This window comes from Urocitellus parryii, chromosome 10 (assembly GCF_045843805.1).
Source record: "Urocitellus parryii isolate mUroPar1 chromosome 10, mUroPar1.hap1, whole genome shotgun sequence".
Taxonomy (NCBI): domain Eukaryota; kingdom Metazoa; phylum Chordata; class Mammalia; order Rodentia; family Sciuridae; genus Urocitellus; species Urocitellus parryii.
In genome coordinates this window covers 73,517,597-73,531,433 of record NC_135540.1, presented here as the reverse complement: position 1 = coordinate 73,531,433, position 13,837 = coordinate 73,517,597, and the positions used below count along the sequence as shown (strand labels likewise).

The 13,837-nt window shown below is 37.8% G+C and overlaps 1 protein-coding gene across 1 annotated transcript in view; it reads right to left on the bottom strand.

The window, feature by feature from the left end:
* LOC144257166 (uncharacterized) overlaps positions 1–13,619 on the bottom strand; it is an 88,054-nt gene extending 74,435 nt beyond the window's left edge. The window contains exons 1-2 of the mRNA XM_077803126.1: positions 13,115–13,619; positions 12,751–13,059 (exon numbers count right to left, since the gene is read on the bottom strand). Coding sequence (XP_077659252.1) covers positions 12,751–13,059; positions 13,115–13,619 — 814 coding nt within the window. The remainder of the gene's footprint in view (positions 1–12,750; positions 13,060–13,114) is intronic.
* Between the last annotated feature and the right edge of the window lie 218 nt (positions 13,620–13,837).

Here is a 13,837-nt window from a genome sequence, read left to right as displayed (position 1 = left end):
ATGCTCTTCTCCACGCTATGAACAGAGAGCACTAGTATTACCACCTTAGAAAGTTAGTGTGGTAATGTTCCCCCATCCGGCCACAACCACACAGGTACATGTTGGTGACAATAGTAGCCTTGATATGTTTTCAGCAGCTGCCATGCCTTGAAGGGTTCCTCGTAACTACTCCTGAAAGTACAGACACCAATGCCAACCCATGTGTGGTTATGCAACTGAGACAACCTGGGAATCACTTAACATATTTACTCTGATGACGCAGATGTAAATCTCAGTCTCCGTGGAAAAGAAGGTGGAGAAAACCAATTTTATGGTGCCATTTTTCATTAAAATTTATTGTATAACTACTAACTCAAAAGATTTTCTGCTCTTTATAGGTTTGACAAACTACATTTCAACAATGTTGCAGGCCTGAACACTGATATGGCTTCAATAATCTGAATGACCTACGGAAGAACTCTTCTTTTCTCTTCCCCTTTCCCCTTTTCCCTCTCATGTTGTCATTCCTCCACATCTTCCATTCCTTTCTTTCCCCAGACTATTCTTCAGGCCTGCACCAACAGCTCCCTCTCAACAATGCCAAACTCCATAATCACAACATTTTTTAATGGTATTTTGCTCAAAAGTAATAGAAATAATTTAAACATTAAAACTTCAAAATTAATAAAGCAGCAATGTCAATTTTCATCTTGAGCAAAGGAGATAACTCATTTAATTATTTTTGCATCTAACAAATTAAATGAAATATATAAAGTATATCTTGCTCATTAAATTAGCTTTAAAAAATACATTGAGCCATTCATATCTGCAGGTTATACATCTGTGGTTTCTACAAATCTTAGACTGAAAATTTACTTAAAAAAATGTCTCTCTGTACTGAATATGCACAGACTGCTTTTTCTTGTCATTATTCCCTAAACAACACAGCGTAACAAGTATTTACATAGCATTACAATGGTGTTAAGTATTATAAGTAGTCTATATATGTGTATAGGTTTCTTGCAAATACTATGCCATTTTAGAAAGGGATTGGAGCATTCTTAGATTTTGATATCCTCAGGAGTACTAGAACTAATATTTAATGGGTACCCAGGGACTACATGGTAGTTGGGTCAGTCATTATGGAAAACAGTATGGATGTTACTTAAGGAAATAAAAATAGAATTACCATATGACCAAGCAATTCTTCTGGGAATATACCTAAAGGAAATGAAACCATCTCATAAAGATATCTGCACTCCTAATAATGTTCATCGCAACATTATTTGCAAATATGGATAAAACCTAGGTGTCTACTGACTCATGAATGGATAAATTGTGATATATGTATGTATATACACACAAATTATATAATATACATTATAATATACCTATATAAATTAGCCTTAGAAATATATCTTGCCATCTCTCACAACATGAATGGACCTGGAAGATATCTGCGAAGTGTAACAAGACAGACATAGAAAAAAAAAAAATACTGCAGGATCTCACTTCTATGTAGAATCTTTAAAAAAGGAAAAGAAAAAGGTCAAATACACAAACACAGAAAATAATAGCTACTACCATGGTCCACCTGCAGGGTGGAAATGGGGAGATGTAATTCATAGGATACAAAGTAACAGATTTGTACAATGAATAAATCTAGAGTTCTAATGTACAACCTAAAGATTATAGGTAAAATCACTGTATTTGTGATCCCTGTTAAATAAGCATATTTTAGCTGCTCTTTTACACTCACAAAACAAGAACAAAGTGGGTAACTATGCGAGATAATAGTTATGTTAACTCATGTAGCAACCATTTTACTATATATACATATCTCTATCTCATAACATCCTGTGTACACTTTAAATATATACAATAACATTAAAAAAATACATGCCAGGGAAGTCATATTTAGTACAATTTTTATGATGACCTAGTTGTTAAATGTTTCGGGAGCAAAGTAAGTAGCATTTTTATGTTAAAAGTATGTTGTTGCTGTTTTTTCCTGAAGTATTTTATTTCTGATATTTTTCTTGATTTTAAATATTAAATTTAGGCTATTTTTCCCAAAGTTTCTTCTGATTCACTGATAGTGAAGGCAAGTGAAACTACAATTTTCTAAAATATTGATGTAAATAAATTTTATAATTTTCACCATGAAAATTCTATCAACCCTTTGACATTCAGATCAAATATCATCTTATGGTTCTCCTAATCACTTCAACAAAAAGTAATCTTGCTTCCCATTGGGTGTCCACAGAACTACTCACGTCTCAGAGTAATCACATACTGTTCAATAATCCATCTGTCTATCTTATCTCCACTATATTAAAATGTTTTCAAGGGCAGAACTACCCAGTCTTCAACATTAATTTATAGTATCAGTAATCCCCACTACAAAACACAAGACATTTAATATTTACGAAAAAAACTTACAGAATTATTAAAGATCACAGCATCACTCAGGTCAACTATGTTGTATCATTATTTTGGAAAATAAGAACTAGGATCCCAGGCAAAAAGTTAATCCCCTATAGTTGTTCTAATTTAGTTACTACTCTTATACAAATAAATCAAGCTAAACAGAATCATTAGACAATCAATATACGGTTATTCTAAACAATAAGTCATAGTTTATTTTTATTTTACACTTGTTAACTATGACATTTACCACCTAGAAGACCTAACACTGTGTTTTCATGAACAATGTCATGGAGACACAACTTGAAGTTCAAAGTAAAAATGCGGTTTTAGTCCAAGAAATCTGATTGAGTTTACCCAGAGATTTGTAGGGTAAGGGCTGGGGGTGTAACTCAATGGTAAACAACTTACTTTCCTAGTGTGTATGAGGTCCTGGGTTTGATCCCCTATCCAGAGAGAGAGAGAGAGAGAGAGAGAGAGAGAGAGAGAGAGAGAGAGAGAGATTGATTGATTGATTTCTAGGGTGAAAAGAAAAAGGAAACACAGTAAAACATGTATTATCATTCTTTCACTCGACAGCAAATAGTCTTAGAATTTCTAAGTGTAACAGTAAACATTTATTTTCTTAAGACTTACATAATTTTCTAACAACATACTTATTACTAGGTACATCTATTCTCAACAACTGTATAGTGAAAGCCAATTACACGCCCATGTTATATATTTAAAGAGACAATAAAATCTGCTGAAATACACTATACAGTATGTGGTAATGTTCTATCACTGTTTATTTAGCTACATAATAAACACTCCTTCCTAGTTTTCCAAAATCTTCTCTATATTCAGCATAGTGATACCAAATACTTGTTACATTCATTGACTAACTGCTGATAGTTCTTCTTTTATATTCAGTTACATATTAAGAATAAAAGTTCCCAGTAAGCAAGTTTAATTGTGATTAAATAAAGAAGTCTAGCAAAGAGGAATTAGGAAGAATGCCATGTAATTAAAATTTTTACATGACTATGTCCAGGGCTGTGACAGAATTACCCAGTGGGAAAAAAATGAGCCATTTGCCTAGTTATCTGTCACCCTTTGATACAAAATACAGAGAATAAATGCATCTGTGGTCTGTTGCAGACAACATCTTTACTCTCTAAGGAAGATAAAAACACCAACATTCTTATGTTTGTCAACACTTTTCAAAAGGAATAAGATGACTAAGATTTTAGTAATTAAATATAGTTTTCTACTATAATTAAACAGGATGTTACTATGGAGAAAAGACAGGTGAAGGGTACATGGACTCTGCACTTTTTTTGCAGCTTCTTGGGAGTTTATAATTACTTCAAAACTTAAAATTTAAAAAAAAAATCTGAAAAGTAATACAGTTTAGTAAGTATTAAGAGAAATTAAAGCAGGTAAATTAATTCTTTTTCTAAACTCAAATGCTTAAAATATACTAAATAATTTGAATATTTTGAGAAAATACTTGTAGGAATTCTTTTTAAAGTGTTCAGTCCTACGGAAAATAATTAACCACTTCCTAAATCATACAATTTTTAAAGTGAAATTTACATCTAGGGTAATTAAGTTAGAGCAATGCAATAAATGTATAAGTTAAACAAATGAGCTGTCCCCCCTGGAGAAAAGGGCAGATAAAACAATTTTGGCTTAACTTTTTAATGGACTAAATAACAGCCCTGTATCAGACTCCTGTTTTTCTTAGGCTACTATTAAATTAAGTTGGCTTCCTTTGAGTCTGTATTGGCTGATGAACAGAGGGTAACGAGGAGTAAAGATTATACAGGAAGAAGAAGCTGAGACTGGTACTAAAAATGTAGCCGATTCATCAAGTGTTGACCACATACCAATTTCGACATGTCAAAAAGCACCCTGTCCCATGATCTTCACTTACAACCTAGATACCAAGGGCTTAAGAAACTGAGGAAAACTAAGAGTTTGTTAGAACCCAATTATCACTATTTTCTCCAGGACTTAGAATGGAAACGGCTGCCAAGAGATGAACCAGAAGCCAGACAGACTGCTGACCTGCCCAAAGCACTACAGCTCTCCAGCAGAGGCAGAACAAGAATCTTAAATTTCTGGGCCTTTGAAGTGCCATTACAAACAGGCACTAATCTTTAATTCGTAATAATAATTAGTACTTTAAAGGGATTAGGACCTATATAAAAGAAACAACTGTATTGTTAAAATTCCTCTCTCATTGAGTAGTTCTTTAAACTACAAAACAAAAGAATACTTTAAATCCACCATGACTTCACAGGTATCTAGTTGACTTAAACATTCAAATCTAAGCCTGTAATCTCACCAAAATGTGTAAATGGCATACCACCCATGTCAATTCTCTTTTATTAAACAGGAACTCAGTTTAAGTCTTGAGCTTGCTCAAGTACAGCAGCACCTGATCAACATAATGCTCTTTTGGGGGAATATTGCAAAACAATGATGTATTGTTAAGTAAGAATTAAAGGGGGCAAGGGCTGAAGCTTAGAGGCAGAGCACTTGCCTACCATGCGTGAAGCACTGAGTTTGATCCTCAGCAACAACATAAAAATAAACAAATAAAATAAAGGCATTCTGTCCATCTACAACTACAAAATTTTTTTTAATTAAAGGTATTATTAACATTGTGTTCCATAATAAACCATACCCAAAAAATACAAAAATAGAAATGGATGACAAAAGTGTAAAAAAGAAACTATAATGAGAAAACCTAAAAAAAATTTTCTTGACTGAGAAAACCAGTCATTTAACAGAAATAGAGAAATAAAAAGAAGACTTAACATACATTAAAATTAAGATAATAATAAAACAGAATCTCAAACTCAAAACCTCAGCACTTTAGTAAAATTACAGTTTAGATGGACAAAATTGAATATAGTACAACAGTATGAAAGATCAGTAATCCAACACTTATTGTTGTTTGTATTCATAAAGCTGCCATTCTGACTGGAGTGAGATGAAATCTTAGTTTTGATTTTCACTGTCGAGGATGTGGGGGAAAAGGTACACTCATACACTGCTGGTGAGACTGCAAATTGGTGCAGGCAATATGGAAAGCAGTATGGAGATTTCTTGGAAAATTGGGAATGGAACCACTATTTGACCTAGCTATCCCTTTCCTCGGTCTATACCCAAAAGACTTAAAAACAGCATACTACAGGGGCACAGCCACATCCATGTTTACAGCAGCACAATTCACAATAGTTAAACTGTGGAACCAACCTAGATGCCCTTCAATAAATGAATGGATAAAAAAAAAATGTGGCATATATACACAATGGACTATTACTCAGCATTAAAAGAGAATAAAATCATGGCATTTGTAGGTAAATGGGTGGAGTTAGAGAAGATAATGCTAAGTGAAGTTAGCCAATCCCAAAAAACCAAATGCTGAATGATTTCTCTAAGGAGGCTGATTCATAGTGGGGGAGGGAGAGGGAACATGGGAGGAAGAGACAAACTCTACATAGGGCAGAGAGGTGGAAGGAAAAGGAAGGGGGCATGGGGTTAGAAATGATGGTGGAATATGTTGGACATTATTATCCAAAGTATATGTATGAAGACATGAACTGGTATGAATATACTTTGTATATAACCAGAGATGTGAAAAATTGTGTTCTATATGTATAATAAGAATTGTAATGCATTCTGCTGTCATATATAAATTTAAGAAATTAATTTTAAAAAAGAAAGATCAGTAGTCCAATGTTTATGACCCATTATATACAATCTACTGGACAAAATGATTTTTGGTTAAACAAAAATGGTGGGGAGGTGATGACTCTTACCACTAACATCAAAGATTTTGCCTTAAGCCTTATAGCTTCTGCAATTACACTATTTGGAATCTGCTGGTTTCCTTCCCAGGCAGTTTCCAGGGCATTCAGGTACTTTGGATCAAACAAGATATGGAACCATATCCTGGGGGAAGCATACACTGGGGGACATGGAATTATTGGTAACAGTTCCATGCCCATGATGATAACTAGATGTGCCGGGGCTGAAATATACATGCTTGAGCCTTCTTAGAGACTTCTAGGCTCTAAAACACCTCAGACCTGAACCAGTGGAGTCAGATAAATAAATCAAAGAGCAAATTCTTGTATAGCCATATGAACCCCTAAGAAATTCACTGACTTAATGATTTTTCACACTCTGCAGGGCCAGAATTTCAGTTGTTTATAAACTTCTATTCTAAACCTATTAGTGTTTTTTAATTAAAGATTTAGAGGCCCAATAATAAATTAACCTCAAAAAATTCCCACCAAAGAAAGCGAAACATTAAGTGTGAATAAGCCAGAACATTCTGCAATGAACTTTATCAATTTGGCCTGGATATAAATTATTTCTAATTTATTTGCTACTGTATTTCTTTACTATTGTATTTGTTTATGATGAATGAATGCATAAATTTCCCACATATTTAGCATTTCTTGAGCTTGACATTAGTGAAAACATAAGGCTGTCATAAAAATACATTAACAGATCTTGGGGAAACTAATCCATGGGTTTTAAGGAAGCAGAGTAGAGACAGCAGAGAGTGGCACAAGGACATGCACCCAATCATTCACCAAGTATTCACCAACTATTCCACACAACTCATTGCCTAGGGTACTGAAGACACAGTGTTCAGCAAAACAAGAATCCATGTCCACGTGAGCTAGCAGTCACTATATAATGTTGTTAGTATCTTCTACCCAGTTTTCAATGATTAATCCCATATTTAGCAATTCCATAACTCAATGAGTAGGAATTTGGAAGCTAAAGAGAAATCTAGGTCTTCCCCCAAGAACCATGACCTAGGAAAAAAAGACAAGCAAGTTGAGTTACAACAAAGGGTGCCAAGGAGGGGTGACCAAGCACTATTTTAGGCAGAAGGAAAAGTGTGGGGCAAGAGAGGATGTCAATTAAGAAACATCAAAGTGAACACAGGATGCATCTCTGTCCATGCAGAGGATGCAATGCAGCCTCAAACTCACTGAGCTCAGAAGCCATAGTCCTCATATTAGCAGTATACAGATGGCTGGTGCCTCCACCATCCTGACCTTATCTTTCACCTCTGCAGCCAACCCATTAAAGTTCTCTGAACATGTCAAGCATCCTCCTGCTTCTGGGCCTCAGTACCTACTCTCCTGTCAGATCTACAACTACCATCTGCTTCAAATCTCTGCTCAAATGTCACCTTAACAGAGACACCATCTCACATGGTCCTTGTTAAATGGTAATCCCACCTACATTTTTACACCTTGGTGCTCTCTTTCCCCCTTAGCCCAGCCTTAAGCTTCTCTATGGCACTTACAACACTCTGATGATGTGGTATAACTGACAGTTATACTATAATACAGTATATATTATATACTATAATAACTAGCAATAATTGTCCATGGAACTGACAACAGTGTGTGTGTGTGTGTGTGTGTGTGTATGTATAAACACGTGTGTGTATGTATGTGTGTATATATATATATATATATGTTATCCATACCCCTCAAGCTAGAATTTAAGCTGCTTTATAGTAATATAGAGCTCTATTACTTAACACTGTGCATAGCAGACAGAAGACACTCAAGCCCTTTTTTTAATGAACAAAATGAATGGCTATCAGATGATACTGGGAAAACCGAGGCCAGGTCACATGAAGCTTTGTATAGACTGGGACCTTGCTTTTAGCATCTATCTGATAATGACTTAGGAACTATTCAACCATTTGAAGAAGCAAAAACAAAAGCATACTGGAAAGACCATCATTTCATATTTTTCAAAATTAAAAAAGGGAGAATTCATTATGGAAAAGGCGTGAGGGGATTCTATGAGAAGGGGTGAGGCTGGAGATAAAAGCATTTAAAGACCACTATAACATTTCTGCAAAGAAATACAGACCTGAAAATAGGCCTGTTTTCAAGCAGAGAAGGGGGTTGATTAGGAGAAATGTTTAAAAGATAAAAGCAGTCAGACCCAATGTTTACCTAGACATAAAACCTGAGGAAGACTAGAATGTATGTATGAATCAATGACTGAATAAATTATTCATTTTCTATGAGAATTGTTCGGAGAGGTTTATACAAATATATTTTATTATTGCAGGACATTCAAATTAGGAATATGGCTATTCCAATTTATAATCTAACATAATTACTTAATTATAAGGTTATTCTTCTAAATGTTATATTTTGTATCCCCTTTCTAATCAATGATACATATTCCAATAAAGCAACACAGTAATTTACATTAAAAATTAAAATTTCACATGGGTATATGTAATTAAACCCCTTGCCCACATTAGAACTACCCAAAATTTCAATATTAAGATTTCAATATTTCAGAAAGTAGTTTCAGAAAAAGTGGTTTAACTGTTTAACTGTTCTTGAGATTTAAAATAAGATATAAATTTTATGAGTTTATAAAACCTTGATGGGAAATTCCTTCAATCCAAAGTACTGGCATGTACGTAGTAACATAATCTTTTTTTTTTGTATAAGTTCAAGTAAAAACTAGAAAAAATATTTTATGATAATTTTTGACAACCATTTTATTCTAAATTTTTCCTAAAACTATCTACCTTTTTAAAAAGACACATTTAAAAATTTTTAACAGCTAAGTATTAGAATTACCTAATGATCCTTTACTAGAAGTAAATATAACAACATGAAAGGCAAGTATACAGTAAGAAATTCAAGAAACATCATTTAAGATCTCACTATCACTCACAGTGAGATCTTGAGTGACAAGACAAAAAAATTTGTTTTTAGAAATGTCTATCCTAAACTTCCTATGTTAGTCCAAATACTACTGAAAATAAGAAATAACAAATCTAAAATGTTACAGTCACATATAATAAAGATATAAAAAATGGCTAAGATTTTATTAACCTACAATTCCAAGTGCTATTAAGGATTCGGGGCCACTAAACTCTTATATAATACTAATAGGTATGCAAAATGGTATAGTCATTTTGGAAAACAGTTTGAGAACTCAACAAAAGATTACAGATACTGATAAATAGATCATTAAAAGACTACAGATATTGAAAAATATATTATTACAAGATGCAAGAATCCCACTACTAGGTATTAACTCAAGAAAACTGAGAACTTCTGTTCCTCACAAATCTGTATGCAAAAGTTCAAAGTATTTTCATTCGTGCTGACTAAAACTAAGAAACATTCAGAAGTCCATCAATTCATGAACAGATGAACAAGCTATTGATACCCTGATAGGAAAGTAGGCTACTCAACAAAAGAAAAAAAATAAATAAATAAACAAATTCAGTGGTATGCTCAAGCTGGTTGGTACAGCTCATGAGAACCCACTGTTAAGTTTTCAGAATTTTTGCAAATTGTTTTAGGAAGTTTAAAATAGGCCAAGGTGACAAAGTTTACAATAATTAGCAAATGTAATAAATTAGAGATTCGGTGGAAGGGGTAGGTTCAGATTGTTAAAACACCAGCCCATTACTGAAAAACCTATCAAATGCAACAATGAAATGAATACCAAAACATTATGCTGAGTGAAAGATGACACAAAAGGCAACATTCTGTATAATTTCAAGTATATGATATTCTAGAAAAAACAAAGCAGACATCAATACAGACAATAGCTAGATTAAAGGTTGTCAGGGGTTAATGCTAATATAGGAAGAGAACTGACAAAAAAGAGGCATGAGGGAAATTTTGGAGTGACAGAGTGATGGAAATATTGTCTTGATTGTGGTGGAGATTACCCAATTGTACTCACTTGCAAAATTTTTACTGCATGTAAACTATACCTTAATAAACTCAACTCAAAAAAAAAATCAAAGGAGGAGTCACTTATTTCTTCATAATTTTATGGAAGATAAATAAATGCATCGTATATACAAAGAGGAAAACTGGAACTTAGTGAAAAGCAGGAATTATAGTCTTTGATATGACATAAATAAAGATTACAAATGTCAAAAAAGAAATGAATTTGTAATCATAGGTAACAGTACAATCAGAGGGTGAATGATCCTGCCAAGGATGCTGTAGAAATGGTCCTACTTTGCGTGTGATTTCAGAATAATACCATGAACTGGGAGTCTATGACTCTAAAATCCCAAGATATGGTTAGTGTATTATTATAATCTCCAACACATTTTTCATTGCTAACTAAAACATCAATTACTCATTTTAACATCAATCAAATGCTATTACTGATTTGAAGTCCAGCATAGCCTGGTTATTAAAAATACTGACTCTGAATTTAGACAATCAGAGATTGGCTCAAATGTTGGCCTCTCAACATCTATGTGACTTTGAAATAAGCCTCTCTAAATATTTAGTTCCCCACCTCAGGGAATTAACATTTTCCTGAGATCTGAATGAAAATATATCAAAAGCTAATCTTGTGTGCTAAATTCTAAATTACAAACACTTAACAATACTCAGACATAATTAGAAGCATATGAATTATTTAATATAATCATAAGAATTTTAACTTTCCAAATATAGAAAATGTATTTAGTTATTTGTTTATCTTTAAGATGAGGTCTCACTATGCTGCCGGGGTTGGTCCTGAACTCCTGGACTCAAGCCATTCTCCAGCCTCAGCCTATCAAATGCTGCCACCACAGGCAAGGGCCACAATGCTGGGCTAGGAAATTTATTCTTTAACTGAATGGCCAGTGGTTCATAATCTTTGGTGGAGTCCTATCCTTTTGACTTCATGGACTCTTTATTTGGAAAAAAATCCAGATCTATGCTACATTATGAATATAATTTCTGGAAATTCAAGGCTGCTAGGAAGCTCATGCATGAAATGAAGAATGCCTGATGTAAACTCTTAACAACAGTAGTTGAATTTCAAAATCTTCAAAGAATTCCACTGATACTGAAATAGTACACTACCATTTATTTTTTTTTTCAGATTTTTGCAAGTAGGACCAGAAAATGTTTTCTAATTCATATCTTATTTTTGTAGAAATTTTAAGTTAGAAGCACATTTTTACATGAATCAATTTCAACTCAGGAAAAGGACCTTGTAAAAAACTGAATTTCCAGAAGCCTGAGAATGGTCCAAAGCATAACATACACTAACAATGCCAAATATCACAGGCAGAATTCTCAAGAATAATTCAATGTATATTTTGAAATATAAACATCCCAAGATAATCCCTAGACTTAGAGTTCCACAAAAGTTTTTTTAAAAATCTGTTTAAAGTGGGATTTATTTTTTACTAGACCTATGTACTAATACCACATCGTTTGTAAATCAGCACATCCTTGGGTTCTATTCTGTTAAGTTTTGTTATATGGCCGGTGGAAATGAATTCTTCTAAAGCTGCTACCAAATATTAACCTGAAAATATGCTATCTTAGTGCAAAAAGTTTTGTTTTTCTTTTTTTAATATGCTTTCAGACTACAAAATAATCAGTTGGCACTAATCAATTCATTCCCGTTACAGAACCAAAATAGTTTTTTCGTATGCATAAGCACCATCTTCCTACGGAAAAACAACCATTTTTAAGGAACTGCAAGTCCATGAAAGAGTTTACATATTACAACAAACAACCCTTCTATGGGTCTTATATTATTTCTGTGAAGAAAGACCCAATATTTTATATCTCTGAATTAAATGGTCCAAATCAACGAAACGCAGCACCTCAGGCTCAAACACTGGCCAAATGGCTTTGATTGGAAAGGTCACTGGTGCTTTTTAAACCCCGCTGTAACCGTGAATGTTTGCAATGCCACCACATCCCCTGTACAGGAGAATAGGAGCATCTCAGGCTGCAGAGAAGGGTTTCCAGCGCAGGGCGTAGGGGGATGAGCTAGGAGGCCAGCAGCCCTGGAGACTGCGCCCAAGAGACAGAGGCCTCGCTCTGCTGCGCCCGGGAGCTGGGGGCTCTGGGGCGCAGACCCCGCGGGTCCACCAATAGGGTCGGCCCGACCCCTCTCCTTGGGCGCCCAGGACCTCCAGGTTACGCCCCCGCTGCTGATTACTACAAGCAACATGCAGCCCTCTCCTCCCCCATCCCCCCAAATACCCCATCTCCGCTCCCCTCTGCCTGCCACCGTGACCCCGACCCCGACCCCACCGCGACGGCGCCCTCTCCAGGCCGCAGCGGAGGGCACGGGCCACGCCGCCAGCCCTGCTGGCAGCGGCAGCTCGCGGGCAGCGCAGCCCCCAGGGAGGACAGCAGCTGGGCCCAGCGCGGCCTGTCCCCAGGGGCAGCGGGCTCAGGGCCATGAGTGGGCAGCGCCTCAGCCCGGGAGCGAACAAAGCGGCTCCGGCGCGCCCGGCTGGCAGCACCGCCTCTCCGGGCGCGGGGGGCGGGGAGGCTGGCGGGGGGCACTCACCGGAGGGCCGGCGGGAGGGCGCGGGAGGGCGGGCCTGGCCCCGAGCCGGACTGCGACGGGCGCCTGCGGCGCGCGGGCGATGGGGAGGGGGCGGCGGGCGCGGCGTCAGCGGCGGGGCCCGGGAGCCCCGCTGCGGGGAACTCGGCCACGGGCCGGCTCGATTCTGGGGCCGCGAGGTGCGGGGAGGGTCCGCCGGGGCGGGCAGCGGCGCTAGGCAGCCAGGGCAGCGACGCTGCCGCCTTTCCCTTCTCCTGCCTTGGTCCTTGCTCCTTCGCGTCTTCCTTCTCGCACGGTCCCCGCCGCCGCCGCCTCAGCCTCGGCGCTCCTCGGGCCTCTCTTCTCCATTAAGGCCTTGCCAACCCGCAGGGACCATCCCGGAAAGTGAGGGGTTGTTGCCGTTTCCCGCAGCTGTTGGTGGCCATCTTTAATCCTCCTCCTCCTCCTCCCGCTTTCCCCACCTCCCGCTGGCAGGCTGACTGACTGACTCTGGATCCTCCTCTTTCCCCTCCTGCTCCTCCTACTGAGCCGGCGGCTGAAATTGCAGCCACTCGGCCTCTTCCCCCTCCTGCCTTTCCTTCCTCTTTCCTTACTTCCTTCCCTTCCCTCAGCTTCCCGCCTGCCTGCCCAGCACTTAGGCGATGCTTCGCCCCCTTTTGCAGGCGGCGGGCGCTGGAGTTTAGCCCCGGTTCTTCCCCGTCCCTCTCCCCTCCGCCTGCCTGACGCAAACAGCCCGTCACTCCCTTTCTCCCCGCACTGAGCTCCCCTCTCCCACCCCACCTCCCCTCTCCCTTGGTTCTCATCCCCCTGGGTTCCAGTTTCTCCGAAGACTGAGCTGAAAAAGGACAACTGGGTTCTCCCCGCTGCACCATACACCCATTTGCTGGATGCTTTCACACAGCAATGGAAAAACGCAAAACTGCGTTAATTTTACTCCAGCTAGAGTACAAAAGAACTGCCCACGCGAGCTATTTTACTACGTAGCTTTGAAACTCCTGCACGGTCTCCTCTGTGGCTCTGGGCCATTACCGAGTTGAAGAGCCCCGTTTCCGATGCTGCTTTCTGTCAATCACCTTGAGTCTGTCGCCTG